Source organism: Ranitomeya variabilis, chromosome 1 (genome assembly GCF_051348905.1).
Source record: "Ranitomeya variabilis isolate aRanVar5 chromosome 1, aRanVar5.hap1, whole genome shotgun sequence".
Classification (NCBI taxonomy): domain Eukaryota; kingdom Metazoa; phylum Chordata; class Amphibia; order Anura; family Dendrobatidae; genus Ranitomeya; species Ranitomeya variabilis.
This window is the reverse complement of record NC_135232.1, coordinates 753,203,108-753,222,163: the sequence shown is the minus strand read 5'-3', so window position 1 is coordinate 753,222,163 and position 19,056 is coordinate 753,203,108. Positions and strand designations below refer to the sequence as shown.

Sequence of the window (19,056 nt, the reverse complement as noted above, 5' to 3'; positions counted from 1 at the left end):
GCAGCGTCGGTCACCCTGACCGAATACCACAGGTGGCGTCACGAACTACCCCTTTAAAGACCTTTCCCAAAACCATAAAAACTATTCCTTTTACTGGACGCCCCTCAAAGGGCCACGGACCGGGTCAGGCCACCGTGACATCCCCTAAATTGAAGGACCCGGTACCGAGTACCCCATTGCCCTACTCTGGGGGCGATCCACATCCATAAGATGCTTCTTTACTATGGGCCTGACTGCTGTAATCCGGTCCTGCATGCTTTCCATGTGCTCTATTACACTCCGATGCAGAGTTGGCTCCTGTTCCCATGTCTCCTTAGCTACGTTCAGCAACCCCCTCAGATGCCTGCCATACAATAGCTCAAAAGGTGAGAACCCGGTGGAAGCCTGTGGTACCTCGCCAATAGTGAACATCAGGTAGGGCAATAACATGTCTCAATCCCTCCCGTCCTTGGAGACCACCTTTTTGAGCATGGAATTAAGGGTCTTATTAAACCTTTCCACCAACCCCTCAGTTTGTGGGTGGTACACCGACGTGCGTAGCTGTTTAATCCGGAGCAGCTTACATAGATCTCTTTTCTCCTTGGACATAAAAGGAGTCCCCTGATCTGTAAGGATCTCCTTTGGTAGGCCAAGGCGACAAAACATTGCATACAGTTTGCGGGCGATTTGTTTTGCCGAAATGTGGCGAAGTGGTATCACCTATGGGGAATGCTTGGAGTGGTCCACTGCGACCAGAATACGTTGATGGCCATGGGCGGATTTCACTATAAGCTCCACCAGATCCATTGCTATCTGCTCAAAGGCTACCTCCATAATGGGTAGAGGCACCAATGGACTCCAGAACTTCACAATGGGTGTGGTAAGTTGGCACTCGGGACATGACTCACAATACCTCTGCACCTCAGCATAAATTCCAGGCCAAAAGAACTGCTGCAGTATATGTTCTTGGATTTTCTTTACCCCTAAGTGTCCTCCCAGTATGTGGTGCGTGTGCCATCTGTAACACGACCCGACGGTATGACTGGGGCACCACCAGCTCTTTTACCACTTTATATAGAATTTTATCAATTATATACAACAATTCTTGGTTGACGGGGAAAAACGTTTCTGCACCCGGGTGCTGAGCCACCCCATTTATTTCCACCATCCTTTCTTGTGCCTGGGCCAGGGTGGGATCCTGGAGCTGAGCTGTCCCAAACGTACCGTGGGACACGTCCAGCTCTGGGATTGACGGAGCCTCCTCGACCTCTAATGCTAATATTTCTAGGTAAAACCTATCGAGTTACACTCTGTCCCTCGGTTGGTGACCCCTGCAGCAGGTATCCCTGACTCGGGATCTTCTGATTCTGCCCCCGGAATGACTTTTACCCTAGGAGGGTTAACTCGGTTCTCCCACAGGGACCAAAACAGAGGCAAGTCTCTTCCCAATACAGTCCCATAAGGAAAGGTCTTCACCACTCCCATCACATTTCATCTCGCCACACGGAGTGGGAAAAACAACCTCTGCTGTCGGGTATTCTCGGAGGTCCATATGTATACATAAAGCCCCCACTTTCCAACCATTGGGGTTGTTCCTGGCAACTGGTGACCCATGGACCAGAGTCACTAGGCTCCCCGAGTCCAAGAGAGCCTCGTTGACGATCACCTGGCACAGTTGGGGTTCTCTGCCTGCAGTGCCTGGAGTTGCGGTTCAAACTGGCTGGGCATACATCGAGACCTTTTGTGTAAACCCAGTCCATAGGTTCATCTGTTAGGGGGCAGTTAGCAGCCACATGTCCTGGCCCTTGGCATTACCAGCACCTGATAGTGAAGGCACCGTTAGTCTTGGAGACCGTTTTAGGGGAACCTGGTCTCCTGCCACTCTCACCCTGGGGTACCACTTCAATATGGACTCGGGGCAGTCAGTCCCCAGTAAGGGGTCATGGACTTTTCCCAGGGCTGGCGGGGGCCCGACATGATAGCCGAACTGGAGCAGAGTCCCGTATAAAGTCCTGAGTGGCCGTATACTGCTCAATCAGTCCAACCACGTGGTCCACAGTATCCAGGTCCCCTTGCCACACCCAACACTGTATGGCTGCTGGCAGTGCCCTCACCAGCAGGTCGACCACCACTCTCTCTACCATCTGGAAAGGGGTTAAGGTCTCAGGTTGAAGCCATTTTTTTACCAGCTGCAGCAAGTCATATGCCTGAGACCTGGTGGGGCGAGACTCTGGAAAGGACCACTGGAACACCTGCTGAGCCCGCACATAAGTATTAACCCCCAGACGGGCAAGGATCTCACCTTTCCGCTTCTCATAGTCCAATGAATTGTCCCGACTGAGGTTCAAGTAGGCCATCTCCCGTCAGGAAGTGGGACACCACTTCAGCCCACTAGGATATCGGCAAGCTCTCATGCTCGGCTGTGCACTCGAACACGGTGAGGAACACCTTCAAATCGTCCTTAGGACTCATCTTCCTCAAGGCTGACCGTACTTTAAACAAAGCCTCCGAACGGACCGTGGATGCTGGGGAGGACGTCTCTCGTAGGGCCGCAATCTTGTTGCAGAATCAGATTGTTGGTCTGCTGCTGCAGCTGTAGCTGCTGAAACTCCGGCAACTTCTGCTGCTGTGCTTGAGAGAGGTCCAACTGTCTTAGTATTTCCTCCACCTTGTCAGCTGGCTTGGGCTGCAGTGTTGCTGGCTAATAACTGACATGCAGCGGGCGTTGGCGTATGCCTCAGTTCACACGGCCCGCGTTCTCCACCAAGTTGTAGTGCGGCGGTGTTCACACTGTGCGGCAATGAGGCAGTGACCCAGTAACGTTCAAAGCATAATGTCATTAAATGTCCAAAACTTACAAATGAAAGCAACCGGTATCCTCCGAATCACAGCCAGGGCTTCAAAAACAGTCAGTATCGGAGACTGGTTGCCAAGGGGTGACTGCAACACCGAGTCGCACAGAGGGGGCGCCAGGCATTCGCTTCACTTAGCTCTGGGTTTACTGCACACATAAGCCGAATGTTGCAGAGCCACCTATTCTGCAGCTTGCAAACCAGCACTGACACACCCAAAGCTTTGCTGCAGGGTTTTTAAAATGGAATCTATGGCAATTGGACCACTTGTAAGACCCGGCTGGAGGGAGTGAACCGCCACACTGCCATCCTGTAGTTCATTCCAAAACTAAAAGCCCTTAACGGGTTTTCCTAAAAATCGTTTTAGCCAAATAACTCGACTAGGTCCACACTTACTTTCGTTGTGCACTGCAACTACAGCTATGCCTGTGACTGCACTGCACTCCAGCGGCCTCAAAACTCTTCTATGTGCATCCTGGGGGATATATATCGACCCTCGCATACGATGCCCCTCACTGCCTCACACTATTATCTATCTATATTAAAAAAAAATGGAACAGCACACTACATTAGCGGGTGCTCAGGACTCCCCAGCAATTCATCCTATACTTGCCCAAATTCCATAAAGAAGAAAAAAGGAAGTCAGCACTCCATATGTATTTCATGTGAAAAGGTGGATTTTACTCAGACCTTTGAAATATGCTCAGTGTGAGTCGAAATGTCGCCACACTATGTGGGTCTGAATAAAATCCACCTTTTCACCTGAAATACATATTGAGCGCTGCCTTCCTTTTTTCTTCTTTATCTATCTATCTATTTATCTATCTATTATCTATCTAAAGATCTATCTATCTATATATCTATCTATCCATCCCATGTATCTATTATCTATCTAATATCTATCTATAGATCTATCTATTATCTATCTATTATCTATCATCTATCTATCCCATCTATCCATTATCTGTCTATCTATCTATCTATCTATCTATCTATCTATCTATCTATCTATCTATCCCATCTATCTATCTATTTATCTATCTATTATCTATCTATCATCTTTCTATCTATAGATCTGTCTATCTATCTATCTATCCCATCTATCTATCTGTTTATCTATCTATTATCTATCTAAAGATCTATTATCTATCTATCTATCTATTATCTATCTATCATCTATCTATCTATAGATCTGTCTATCCCATCTATCTGTCTGTCTCTCTATCTATCATCTATCTATTATCTATCTAAAGATCTATTATCTATCTATCATCTATCTATCTATCTATCTATCTATCTATCTATCTATCTATCCCATCTATCTATCTATCTATCTATCTATCTATCTATCTATCTATCTATCTATCTATCTATCTATTATCTATCTATCATCTATCTATAGTTCTATCTATCTATCTATCTATCTATCTATCTATCTATCTATCTATCTATCTATCCCATCTATCTATCTATCTATCATCTATCTATCTATCTATCTATCTATCTATCTATCTATCTATCTATTATCTATCTATCATCTATCTATAGATCTATCTATCTATCTATCATCTATCTATCTATCTATCCCATCTATCTATCTATCTATCTATCTATCTATCTATTATCTATCTATCTATCTATCTATCTATCTATCTATCTATCTATCTATTATCTATCTATCTATCTATCTATTATCTATCTATCATCTATCTATCTATCTATAAATCTATCTATCTATCTATTATCTATCTATCTATCTATTATCTATCTATCATCTATCTATAGATCTATCTATCTATCATCTATCTATCTATCTATCTATCTATTATCTATCTATCTATCTATCTATCTATCTATCTATCTATCTATTATCTATCTATCTATCTATCTATTATCTATCTATCATCTATCTATCTATCTATAAATCTATCTATCTATCTATCTATCTATCTATCTATCTATTATCTATCTATCATCTATCTATCTATAGATCTATCTATCTATCTATCTATCTATCTATCTATCTATCTATTATCTATCTATCATCTATCTATCTATAGATCTATCTATCTATCTATTATCTATCTATCTATCTATCTATCTATCTATCTATCTATCTATCTATCTATCTATCTATCTATCTTTTTAATTCAAATGAGCTTTATTGGCAGGACCAAATGCACATTAGCACTGCCAAACCCTGTGAATAGTAGGAAATAGGAATACATATAGGTGCTTCTCACAAAATTAGAATATCATCAAAAAATGTATTTCAGTTCTTCAATGCAAAAAGTGAAACTCATATTATATAGAGTCATTACAGAGTGATCTATTTCACGAGTTTATTTCTGTTAATGATTTTAGTCTAATTTTGTGAGAAGCACTTGTATGTCTGTCTAGCGCATGAGGTGTAGTTTCTAATAATTATACCTTATACAAAATGTTGAGAATTATTAATAATCACACTTATGCAGCTTACAGAGTGAAATACAGAGTTCTCCTTTAATATCTAATATCTATTATTATAGTGATCACATGACAAAATAGCCCCTTCGATGTTGGTTTCCTGTAAAATCTCATTGTCCCTCAGTTTTTGGCTGTGTCGGTGTCTGTGTTTGTTGTGGGGGGGGGGGGGGGGTTTGGGGGGGTCTGTTAATAAATGCCTCCACCGACAGGGTCGAGAACAGTGAGGGGTTAAAACAAATTACCATTCGATAAGGTCTGGAGACTCAAGGGTTAACCAGCTATGAGTCTGTGGTTCGCTTGATTGGCAGCTATGTTACACGCAGCCAATTGAAAATAAAAAGCGATACCCACGTGGGGCGAAACGAGCTCTGATTGGTTGAAGCTCGCTTGGGCAGCCTGCAGGAGCCTGGACCCACGTGGAGCTGGCGGCTGCTTATTGAGCTGGAGGGAGGGGCTGCACCGAGCACCGGGAGACTGGGCCAGACCGGACACTGGCTCCTCCTACCTCGGGGCCCGGTGAGAGCCGGGGATATTTGGGGGCGAGTGTTCGGTCTTACTGTGTGGCTGGGGTGCACAGGGAGAGAGAGGCCTGTGGTGGTCGAGGGAGGGATCTGCTGGAGAGGAGGACGCAGGGTATGGGATGAGAGGTAATTTGGGGAAAGGAGTCGGAGGTGGTGGTCGGAACAGGGATATAGAGGCCATGGGAGTATCGGGAGACGTGTGGAGACCGGAATACACCCCGGGTGGGCACCTGGGGATGAGACTGGGAGGCCAGGAAAGGACGACACATGTCTGGGGGGGCTGCACATAATAGGGGGGCACATCCGGGCCGTAGACTCATAAGTGGGTGTGATTGAGGGTCCCCAGTAATGTGTATTGTTATGGACAGGGTGCGAGCTACATGTGTGTACTGATGAACTCCTATGTGTTAACTTTATGATGTGTGATCCCTACCTTACGTGACAATGCCAGGCTTACCGTGTGTGATCCCTACCTTACGTGACAATGCCAGGCTTACCGTGTGTGATCCCTACCTTACGTGACAATGCCAGGCTTACCGTGTGTGATCCCTACCTTACGTGACGATGCCAGGCTTACCGTGTGTGATCCCTACCTTACGTGACAATGCCAGGCTTACCGTGTGTGATCCCTACCTTACGTGACAATGCCAGGCTTACCGTGTGTGATCCCTACCTTACGTGACAATGCCAGGCTTACCGTGTGTGATCCCTACCTTACGTGACTGCCAGGCTTACCGTGTATGATCCCTACCTTACGTGACTGCCAGGCTTACCGTGTGCGATCCCTACCTTACGTGACTGCCAGGCTTACCGTGTGCGATCCCTACCTTACGTGACAATGCCAGGCTTACCGTGTGTGATCCCTACCTTACGTGACAATGCCAGGCTTACCGTGTGTGATCCCTACCTTACGTGACAATGCCAGGCTTACCGTGTGTGATCCCTACCTTACGTGACAATGCCAGGCTTACCGTGTGTGATCCCTACCTTACGTGACAATGCCAGGCTTACCGTGTGTGATCCCTACCTTACGTGACAATGCCAGGCTTACCGTGTGTGATCCCTACCTTACGTGACTGCCAGGCTTACCGTGTGTGATCCCTACCTTACGTGACTGCCAGGCTTACCGTGTGCGATCCCTACCTTACGTGACTGCCAGGCTTACCGTGTGCGATCCCTACCTTACGTGACTGCCAGGCTTACCGTGTGCGATCCCTACCTTACGTGACAATGCCAGGCTTACCGTGTGCGATCCCTACCTTACGTGACAATGCCAGGCTTACCGTGTGCGATCCCTACCTTACGTGACAATGCCAGGCTTACCGTGTGTGATCCCTACCTTACGTGACAATGCCAGGCTTACCGTGTGTGATCCCTACCTTACGTGACAATGCCAGGCTTACCGTGTGTGATCCCTACCTTACGTGACAATGCCAGGCTTACCGTGTGTGATCCCTCCCTTACGTGACGATGCCAGGCTTACCGTGTGTGATCCCTACCTTACGTGACGATGCCAGGCTTACCGTGTGTGATCCCTACCTTACGTGACGATGCCAGGCTTACCGTGTGTGATCCCTACCTTACGTGATGATGCCAGGCTTACAATGTGTACCATAAGTGGCGCCTGCTTTACCTGATCCTATTTTACTTATATATGGCACCCGTCTTACTTGTTCCTACTTATCATACGTGTCACCTGCCTAGCCTGATCCTACTGTACTTGTCAGGGTTATGGAGTCAGTATATAATGGACCGACTCCTAAAATATATAATGCATTGGGTACAGTCACACAATGCAGGATGTGCTGTGCATGTTCTCATAGTAATCTGGGAAAGTTCTGAAATGTCCTATAAATGTATGTTCTGTTCCTGATCTGAAGATCTCAGCTGTTAGGCGAGATGAATCTGAGCTGCACTTTATGTACATCCTCAGTAGTGAGGCAGTGCTGTGGGGTCAGAGTGGAGATGACTCTGTGCTGCACTTTATGTACATGCTCAGTAGTGAGGCAGTGCTGTGGTGTCAGAGTGGAGATGAATCTGTGCTGCACTTTATGTACAGGCTCAGTAGTGAGGCAGTGCTGTGGGGTCAGAGTGGTGATGAATCTGTGCTGCACTTTATGTACAGGCTCAGTAGTGAGGCAGTGCTGTGGGGTCAGAGTGGAGATGACTCTGTGCTGCACTTTATGTACATGCTCAGTAGTGAGGCAGTGCTGTGGTGTCAGAGTGGAGATGAATCTGTGCTGCACTTTATGTACATCCTCAGTAGTGAGGCAGTGCTGTGGGGTCAGAGTGGAGATGAATCTGTGCTGCACTTTATGTACATCCTCAGTAGTGAGGCAGTGCTGTGGGGTCAGAATGGAGATGAATCTGTGCTGCACTTTATGTACAGGCTGAGTAGTGAGGCAGTGCTGTGAGGTCAGAGTGGAGATGAATCTGTGCTGCACTTTATGTACAGGCTCAGTAGTGAGGCAGTGCTGTGAGGTCAGAGTGGAGATGACTCTGTGCTGCACTTTATGTACAGGCTGAGAAGTGAGGCAGTGCTGTGGGGTCAGAGCGGAGATGAATCTGTGCTGCACTTTATGTACAGGCTCAGTAGTGAGGCAGGGCTGTGAGGTCGGAGTGGAGATTAATCTGTGCTGCACTTTATGTACATCCTCAGCAGTGAGGCAGGGCTGTGGGGTCAGGGTTTGGCTTACTGACACCACAGCCATGCTTATTATACATGACACCCGCCTTACCTGGTCCTACTTTGCTTATCATACGTGGGACCCACCTTACGTGTCATTAACTCTTGGATGACCGCTGTTTTCTATTGATGGTCAGGTCCTTATTAGCCCATGTGTATACCCAAACAATGATATCAATATAAGCTATTACAGAGCCTCTGTACACCATTTACCTGACCTGTCACCAGGTTCTGTATCTGCCTCATTGGCATAATGATCTTACATTTTGTAGTAAATTGTCCTTGTGTGTTTGCCACCATCTTGGCTTCTGTGTTCTTGTCAGACTTCTTCCAACCTCCCACCCTCCAAGCCAGTTCATCAAGACCGGTGATGTTCACGCTAAAATTTTATTAAATATATTATTATTATTAGTAGGAGTAGTAGTAGTAGTAGTATTTTGAGAATGGTAAGTGCTAGGGAGCTGTAACACTGTGTTGAAAAAAAAAAAAAAAAAAAATATGGGGGCGCTTCCGATGTGTAATGTTTGATGCAGATTGGTTGAGGAGTTTAACTCGCTGTATGTCTCATCTGCTTTCTTTTCTTTTGCAGGAGAGGTCCGTATTTTAGTCTGCGACACATCCTACTACCTCCTGTGAAGATGTTTCCACAGAACAGACCACCAGTAAGTTCATTGTGACATAGCGTTGTTATTATGGTGAAGGATAAGTATATTTGCTTCAACTTCCATATCTTGGTTGTATTCTTCCTGTGTAAAGGCCCCTATACGCATTAGACTAAAGCTGGCCGAAACAGCTGACCATCTAATATGTATGAGGGGCTCCTGACTTTACCCTACAGATGTGAGAAGGCCCGGGCAGGCTACATTTAAACACCCAATCCTTTAGTTTTCAGCAGAAATAAGCAGACACCAGTGGTGCACAGAATTCTTCCCTCTCCACAAAATGCATAAATGCTTGGCCGAGCTATGTGTTTGTGGATTGAGGTATCCAAAAATAACTCTTGTATACGGGTACCTTATTACATCTCTTGCAAGCATCAGGAACAATGGCTGCATCATCTCTAATCAATATATTGTGTGCAATTTGTTGAGAAACAATAACATGTCAAAGTGAACCAAAATCAACCAACTGTCCTAAAATCGTAGTGAAAAGATTGAAATCATGCATACAATTTCAACATGGCAACTCCTAGGCCATGTGCACACGTTCAGTATTTTTCGCGTTTTTTCCGCTATAAAAACGTGATAAAAACGCAAAAAAAAAGCTTACATATGCCTCCCATTATTTTAAGTGTATTCCGCATTTCTTGTGCAAATGTTGCATTTTTTTTCGCGAAAAAATCGCATCGCGGAAAAAAAAGCAACATGTTCATTAAATATGCGGAATTGCGGGGATTCCGCACACCTAGGAATGCATTGATCTGCTTACTTTCCGCATGTGGCTGTGCACACCATGCGGGAAGTAAGCGGATCATGTGCGGTTGGTACCCAGGGTGGAGGAGAGGAGACTCTCCTCCATGGACTGGGCACCATATAATTGGTAAAAAAAAAAGAATTAAAATAAAAAATAGTGATATACTCACCTTTGATGGCCCCCGGAGTGTTCCCGCCTCTCAGGTGCACGCTGCCGCTTCCGTTCCTATAGATGGTGTGTGTGTGTGTGTGTGTGTGTGTGTGTGTGTGTGTGTGTGTGAAGGACCTGCGATGACGTCGCTGTCTTGTGATTGGTCGCGTGACCGCTCACATGACCGCGACGTCATCGAAGGTCCTGCACACACCATCTATAGGAACGGACGCTGCTGAGGAGATCGGCTGTCTGCAGAGGGTGAGTATAACCATTTTTTTTAATATTTTTTTTATTTTTAACATGATATCTTTTTACTATTGATGCTGCATAAGCAGCATCTATAGTAAAAAGTTGGTCACACTTGTCAAACAGTAAAGTTGGTCACACTTGTCAAACAGATTGCCAGGAAAACTTTAGCATTCTGCAAGCTAATTACGCTTGCAAAATGCTAAAAAAATGCGAAAAAAACGGGAAAAAAACGCAAAAAAAAACAAAACGGATTTCTTGCAGAAAATTTCCGGTTTTCTTCAGGAAATTTCTGCAAGAAATCCTGATGTGTGCACAAACCCCTAATGTTACTTAGTAGTATGTATATGGCTGGCTTGTATGCAGTCTTGTCAATGTCTGGGCATGCTCCTGATGGGACACCTCAAGATGGTGTCCTGGAGGATCTCCTGCCAGATCTGGATAAGGACATCTGAGTTCCTAGACTTTCTTTGGCACTACTTTGCAGGCTTGGCTTGTCTGATGCATAATGTGCCAGTGGTTTCCGATCTGGTTAGCGTGAGGGCTAGTCAATGTTTGTAATGTTTGTCATCCAGGAACTACCTACACCAGGCTCCAAACCCCCTCACCACATGGGGCTGGAATGCACCAGAAGGGACCCAGGGTCCAATGTATCAGTGTAAGGACTGTCAGTGACTGAGAATATAGTCAATGTACCTATGGAGGTTTGTGTGACTTTCTAATGGTGGCACTCCTGACCATCACTGACCCACCACCAAACAGCTCATGCAAGATTATGTTGGTCACCATTACTTGCAGCGTACTGTCTCTAGACTTCCATGTCTGTCACATGTGCTCAGTGTGCTCCTACTTTCGTTTATTAGGCTAAGTTCACACGTTGCAGAATTGCCGCGGAAATTTCCGCGGCAATTCTGCGCCTCCTGCCGTGGGTATATCGCATGCAGAATTTGCATGCATATACCCGCAGAAAACTAGCGTTTTGCAAGCATAATTAGCTTGCAGAATGCTAGCGTTTCCCAAGCGATCTGTAGCATCGCTTGGAAAACTGTTTGACAGGTTGGTCACACTTGTCATAGTGTTTGACAAGTGTGACCGACTTTTTACTATAGATGCAGCCTATGCAGCATCTATAGTAAAAGATAGAATGTTAAAAATAATAAAAAAAAATAAAAAAAAAAGGTTATACTCACCTCAGCGGCGTCCGTTCCTAATGCTGTGTGTTCAGGACCTTCCATTGACGTAGCGGTCACATGACCGCGGGTCATGTGACCGCGACGTCATCGCAGGTCCTTCACACACACCTCGGAAGCCACTGAAGGAGGTCGGGCCGCCCGAAGGTGAGTATATCGCTATTTTTTTATTTTAATTCTTTTTTTTTACCACTTATATGGTGCCCAGTCCGTTGAGGAGAGTCTCCTCTCCTCCACCCTGGGTACCAACCGCACATGATCTGCTTACTTCCCGCATGGTGTGCACAGCCCCGTGCGGGAAGTAAGCAGATCAATGCACTCCTATGTGTGCAGAATCGCCGCGATTCCACAATTTTAATGAACATGCTGCGTTTTTTTCTGGATTGCGATTCTGCTCAGGAAAAAAATGCAGCATGTGCACAAAAAATGCGGATTGCAATCTGTTACATAGGATGCTTAATGTTAGCGTTTTTTTCGCGGTTTTATAGCGTTTTTATAGCGAAAAAAAGCAAAAAATCTGCTACGTGTGCACACAGCCTTAAGGTAACGGGGTGCCAGTGGTAGACCTAACAACAATTTTGGTGTTCTGTAGCACACTCCTTGGTTATCAGTATGGGTCCTACGATAGGACTTTGGGCTCTATTGCCACCTTCAAGGAGTGTGTTTCTAACAGTTTGCTGAGAAATATACACACCAGTAGTCTACTGGAAGTTATGTTAGAAGACTCTAATAGTTTTTAAAAGTTCTCCTCGCATAAAGTAGCAGATACCGGTCCAGTTGCCCTTCTGGAGCTCTGTCTACCTCATTTCGTATAACTGTCCATGCTCTCTCTGCTTTGTCCTCTTGAGACTGAGCTTGGGAACAGATCAAGCCTTCTTGTGATAACATGTATGAATGTGCCATCCTGGAGGAGCTGGACTACCTAGGCAACCTGAATGGCCTGCAGGCATTGCCTCATGTTACAAGTAGGGACAAGGTCTCTAGCAAAATGTAGAACTAGAGAAGAATCGGTCAGGAAGGAGAGAGGAATTGTCTGTGGCCACCACCTGCAAAATCATTTTCTGGGGGCTGTATTGCTTGTCTCTCCAGTGCATATGGTGTCACTTTCATATGCACCAAAATCAGCGTATAATATATTTGTGTGTTACAATGCAAGCTCTTCGGGCACAGTAAATCATGTGAGACCAAATAATGATGGCATGCATGAAAAAGGCTGGAGGCCTGATTTTTAGGGCTGCAAGTTAGATGGTATAGTGCAAATAGTCTGCTACCAGTTGACTGATGGACGTTTCACTTTATAGGCCTGGCTGTGTAGACGCCATGTCTCTATGGGGTGCTAGTATGGTCTTCATGCTGTGCCTTTAATGTGCCACACAGTGTGTGATTAGGGTTTGTCTAGGATCCTATCTAGCTTTATGTGGTATGGAGATGTTACATACTTACCTTGTTTGCTTTGGCATCTTCCTTAATCTTGAAACAAAGTCTTTGTTGTTAGTGATAAGTGTTATCCTGCTTAATAGGACATTTTACTTGTCATGTGAATTACTCTGCATCTATTGCAATTTAAAACCATTCTCTTTGGACTCCGTAGCATGGCTACTGAGGGGGCAGAAGGGGCCGGGGCACACCGGGAGACACTGCCACTGGGGGGCCGGGGCCCACAGGGAGCCACTGCCACTTCTTTGAGGCAGAACACAGCACAGGAGAGCAGTAAAGGTACCTTCACACGAAACAACTTTGTAACGATATCGCTAGCGATCCGTGACGTTGCAGCGTCCTGGATAGCGATATCGTTTAGTTTGACACGCAGCAGCGATCAGGATCCTGCTGTGATGTCGCTGGTCGCTGAATAAAGTCCAGAACTTTATTTGGTCGTCCGATCGCCGTGTATCGTTGTGTTTGAAAGCAAAAGCAACGATACCAGCGATGTTTTACACTGGTAACCAGGGTAAACATCGGGTTACCAAGCGCAGGGCCGCGCTTAGTAACCCGATGTTTACCCTGGTTACCAGCGTAAAAGTAAAAAAAACAAACAGTACATGCTCACCTGCGCGTCCCCCAGCGTCTGATTCCTGACACTTACTGAGCGCCGGCCCTAAAGTGAAAGCACAGCACAGCGGTGACGTCACCGCTGTGCTGTTAAGGCCCGGAGCTCAGTCAGTGTCAGGAAGGGGACGCGCAGGTGAGTATGTACTGTTTGTTTTTTTTACTTTTACGCTGGTAACCAGGGTAAACATCGGGTTACTAAGCGCGGCCCTGCGCTTAGCAACCCGATGTTTACCCTGGTTACCCGGGGACCTCGGCATCGTTGGTCGCTGGAGAGCGGTCTGTGTGACAGCTCCCCAGCGATCAAACAGCGACGCTGCAGCGATCGGCATCGTTGTCGCTATCGCTGCAGCGTCGCTTAGTGTGAAGGTACCTTAAGGCTCTGTGCACACGATGCGGATTTTGCTGCGGATCCGCAGCATTTCTGCAACAGTTTCCTATGAGTTTACAGTACAATGTAAACCTATGGGAAACAGAAAACGCTGTGCACATGCTGTGGGAAAAAAAAAGCGCGGAAACGCAGCTGTTTACATTCCGCAGCATGTCACTTCTTTCTGCGGATTCCGCAGTGGTTTTACACCTGCTCCAATAGAAAACCGCAGTTGTAAAACCGCAGTGAAATCCGCACAAAAACCGCAATAAATCTGCAGCAAAAACGCAGCGTTTTTGCCCTGCAGATTTATCAAATCCGCTGCGGAAAAATCAGCAGAGGACCATTCTACGTGTGCACATAGCCTAAAATGCCCGCTCCTGTGTGATGGAGACTCTGCACGCTGACTAGCACAGTGGCCAGTTGCAGAGTCTCCCTCCTGCACTGTATGGTGCTGTCTGACCTGAGGAGCTTTTGCCAGGTTGCCATTTTCTTCACTGTGCAATCTGGTGTTGGCTCAGGGCAGGCACGCTGGGTCCTAGTGCTCACCTTGCATTGCACTCAGATACTTCCTGGGCCTGCTGCAAACTTCATCGGTAAGTGGGGATAAAATGTGTTAGATTGATAGGCATGTCATGGTCACTGTGGAGTGAATGTGAGAGGATGGGGGTTATGTGGTGCCTGAAGTGGTGAAGGAGGACAGGGCACTGGGGGTTGAATGTGAGAGGATGGGGGTATTGTGGGGGAGGGGCGAGACGGCACTGGAGGGTGAATGTGAGAAGATTGGGGTATTGTGGGGGAGGGGCGACAGGGCCCTGGGGGTAGAATGTGAGAGGATGGTAGTTATGTGGGGGAGGTGTTACAAGGCACTCTGGGGCTGATTATACTGTTTTGTTGTGAGAGTATATGCACTCCATCACATGTAATAGTTACTGTCTGGGATGGGGAGGTCGGGGGCTTTTTATAAATTCCAGTACTTACTACTTGCGCTTAAAGCACCACTCCAGCGGTAAAAAAACCCTGCTAGAGTGGTGTTTTAATAATAAGCAGACTGCCAAATCGTAACAGGGTGTGCCTGCTGTCATGAGCCCCCAATATCACTGGCGTTATCAGGCTGTCATGCGACCACATGTTTGCTATGTGCATGTGTCGACTAGAAAGGGTTGTTTTTTTCTCAATAGAAGAGAATTGAGAGAAGCCGAAAGAGTCGTCACATGACCGCCTGCTCACATCAGCGATGCTGGGGCCACTGTTACCGTACATGGGGGGACATTATTAAATGTCAAGAGGGCACTTAAGAAGCATTATTGTTTATACGGGCACCAGTAGCAAACCTACCGAGTGGTAGAGGGTGCTGAACAGGCTGTCAATCAGGGTCAGGGGTGCAGTTACAGCTGCCAATCTCTATACACAGAGCTGTGACAAACCATGCCAGCCCCGCCCCCATGACTGGAAGAGCGAGGCTGCCAGGAGGAAAAAAGTTAATTTCCTCCTGGCAGTGTGACTCTCATTTCGGGCGCCGCATGGTGTCAGAACGCTATTGACTATTACACTGTGTTTTTTGGGGAACAGTCGGGACATCATTCAATGTATAGGGGAACTCTAATGGACATCATATTGTGTACGGGAGCTGTGGGCCTACCATACTGTGGATAGCTGCGAGGGACATTATACTGTTTATAAGGGAGCGGTTGGCTCATTATACTGTGTACAGGGGAACTGTGGGGGACATTATACAGTATGTACGGGAGATGTGGGCCCACCATACTATGTATAAGGGAGCTGTGTAAAGGCATTATACTTCGCATAGTAGAGCTGTTTGGGGGGGGGGGGATTATACTGTATATAGGGGAGCATTATAGTTTCTATAGTGGAGCTCTGTCATGATAAGACTGTATAGGGGAGCAGTGGGCTCATCATACTGTATATAGGGGAGCTGTGGGGACATCATACAGTGTATAAGGGAGCAGTGGGGACATCATACAGTGTATAAGGGAGCAGTGGGCTCATCATACTGTGTATAAGGGAGCAGTGGGGACATCATACAGTTTATAGGGGAGCAGTGGGATCATACTGTATATAGGGGAGCTGTGGGGACATCATGCAGTGTATAGGGGAGCAGTGGGATCATCATACTGTGTATAGTTGAGCTGTACATGGGGGCTACTCAGGGGACATTATTAAATGTTAAGTGGGCACTCAGAGTATTGTGACCATCAAAGTTGAATATGGGGTGTTATTACTTTTTAGGGACAAAATGTGGAGGGCACTAGCACAGGGCATTGGTATCTTCTAATGGTGAATTTTACTATCTAGAGAGCAGAAAGGAATCATTATTACTATGTAAAAGGCACAGTGGTGGCAATATTATGTTGGGCAGTAAGCGGAGCCATTATTGAACCACACAGCAGGTGCTGTAGGACATGTGGCAGCGGCGGCTCAGTATTGGGGTACCGGGTGCTGTAGTGGACGACACCATAAGAAGGAACATCAGCTGAAAGTTACCATCTAAAACTGTACTGTGATCTCTGTGGTCGGCAGGACTGGTATCCACCACTATATGGTCCCCATATAATAATATCAGTGTTCGTTTTTGTATATAGACTTATTTTCTTGTCTGCAGAATGTTCTGCCAAGCTGAATGCTCTTGGACACAAATTTCAGTGATGTTGATCATAGAATTAATGGTACGGCCATTTCTCCAATGTGACCCAGGAGCCGTTTTTCAACACTATAATGCCAGGTCTAAATATGCTACTATGGCCTGAAGTCTCTGGACTTGCCTTCCATTGAGCACAAAATCTGAGACGTCATTGGTTGGCAATTGCAAAGGGGAGCAGCCAGCAGCGGATCTTGATAATTTGTTTGCCCAAGTGCATTCAGCGTGGCAGAACGTTCCTCGGACAACCATTAGTAACCTCATCGATGGCATCCATGGCTTGTAAGTACGTGTGTTTCTGTATGGTGCTCATACTCAATACTGAATAAATTGAGATAAAGTTTGTTTCCATTTTTTAAATATTTACATGTCATTAACAAGCCTTTCTATCCTGTGATTTCTATAAGGCCGAGGTCACACTTGCGAGTGCAGTGCGAGAAACTCGGGAGCGGGCGGCTCCAAAGAAATACATTACACCGCTGCCACACTCATCCCTATAGGACTGCCCAGCACTGCTCCCTGCTTTGCACTATTGACAGTGACCTGAATGGCGTAGAGCATGCGCTCCTGTTACATTCTAGCGGGCATAAAAGCTCCCAGTTCTGCCAATCGGTGCGAGTTCCAGTGCTCAGGCTCCACCAATCAGAAGGTTATTTCCTAATACCTTATTTTCATTGGATAATCCATTCATGACAGTTTTGTTTTCTGCATGTTAAATGTGTATTTCATTTCTTGTTTGCATTTTCACATTTAAAAATCAATTCTTTGACATGATCATATAATTTATAATTTCAGAAAGCATTAAAACAGCACTAAAACACATTACTGAGGGGGGAAAGCATGCATAATTGCAATTTTTGCACCTTTCCCACACCCCCCTCCCCAAATGAAGTCAAATAAGTGTGCGTGAAAATCCATGGTATGTAAAAACCTTCAGGCCATAGTAATTCTGTACTTATTGTAATGGTGGTTCAGGGTCTTTGCAGATGACGGCACACAGAATTAAAGTAAATTCCGAGTGTGAGGAATGAAAAGCTGGAGTTTTATGTTTTCAGATAGTTTTGAAACCTTAACAATGTCTGTGATGGCTGCCAGATGAATACTGGCAGGGGTTCATGGAAAATCCAGTTATGGGGAACCTTTCGTATTCTGTGGCGTACAGTAGTAAAAGCGGCCCGTGTCTTGAACCTGCAATTTTCTTGCATTAATAATCTTTATTTTTATATAGCGCTAACATATTCCGCAGCGCTTTACAGGTTGTACACATTATCGTCGCTGTCACCGTTGGGGCTCACAATCTAAATTCCCTATCAGTATGTCCTGGCATAAAATATTTCCATACTTTATTTTAGCAGTCATTAGCGTGGATGCCTTATGTCTAACCTTTTTATGAAATTTGTTAGGCTCTGAGCACAGTATTAGCCTTTTATCCCTTGTATACCTCTTACTTTTCTACAAAGTTTTTTTTTTTTTTTCTCCATCTCCCCACTTCCTTTCTCATACTCATGAGGCTAAAAGGGACTCTTAGTTGACCGGTGTATGGGGAAATCTGGATACATGTGACTTGTAGGCTGTGCGCTCTTCCCAGGGAATGCAGAAAATGTAGTGTTCATTTCCAAAGCACACTCACCCTTAGGCCATCGTCACACTACCGTAGAATACGGGTGAGTACTATGTGAGAAAACATTGCACAGCACTTGGCCCAGTGTTTAATCTATTGCATTTTGCAGAGAGAAATAAGTATTTGATCCCCTACCGACCATTAAGAGTTCTGGCTCCTACAGACCAGTTGGACGCTCCTAATCAACTCGTTACCTGCATTAAAGACATCTGTCTTACATAGTCACTCAATTAATCAGTCAGACTCTAACCTCTACAGCATGGGCAAGACCAAAGAGCTTTATAAGGATGTCAGGACCAAGGTCATAGACCTGCACAAAGCTGGAATGGGCTACAAAACCATAAGTAAGATACTGGATGAGGAGACAACTGTTGGTGCAATAGTAAGAAAATGGAAGAAATACAAAATGTCTGTCAGTCGACATCGATCTGGGGCACCATGCAAAATATCACCTCATGGGGTGTCCTTGATTATGAGGAAGGTGAGAGACCAGCCTAAAACTATGACGGGGGAACTTGATCAACTCAAGGCAGCTGGGACCACAGTCACCAAGAAAACCATTGATAACACATTACACCATAAAGGTTTAAAATCCTGCAGTGCCCGCAAGGTCCCGCTGCTCAAGAAGGCACATGTTTACCAGTGAACACCTGGATGATTCTGTGAGTGATTGGGAGAAGGTGCTGTGGTCAGGTGATATTAAAATTGAGGTCTTTGGCATTAACTCTACTCGCTGTGTTTGGAGGAAGAGAAATGTTGCCTATGACCCGAAGTACACCGTCCCCACTGTCAAACATGGAGGTGGAAACATGTTTTGGGGGTGTTTCTCTGCTAAGAGCACAGGACTACTTCAC

General features: G+C 45.7%; 1 protein-coding gene across 3 annotated transcripts in view; it reads left to right on the top strand.

Annotated features, from left to right (window-relative positions):
- TLE2 (TLE family member 2, transcriptional corepressor) overlaps positions 1-19,056 on the top strand; it is a 238,579-nt gene that overhangs the window by 192,268 nt on the left and 27,255 nt on the right. Inside the window, exons 1-2 of one of the 3 annotated variants that reach the window (XM_077270820.1) lie at positions 5,665-5,813; positions 9,094-9,166. In XM_077270820.1, the coding sequence (XP_077126935.1) occupies positions 9,143-9,166 (24 nt within the window). In that variant the 5' untranslated portion in view covers positions 5,665-5,813; positions 9,094-9,142. Of the gene's footprint in view, positions 1-5,664; positions 5,945-9,093; positions 9,167-19,056 lie in introns of those variants that run through there. The other 2 variants (XM_077270831.1, XM_077270842.1) reach the window with 2 other exon arrangements.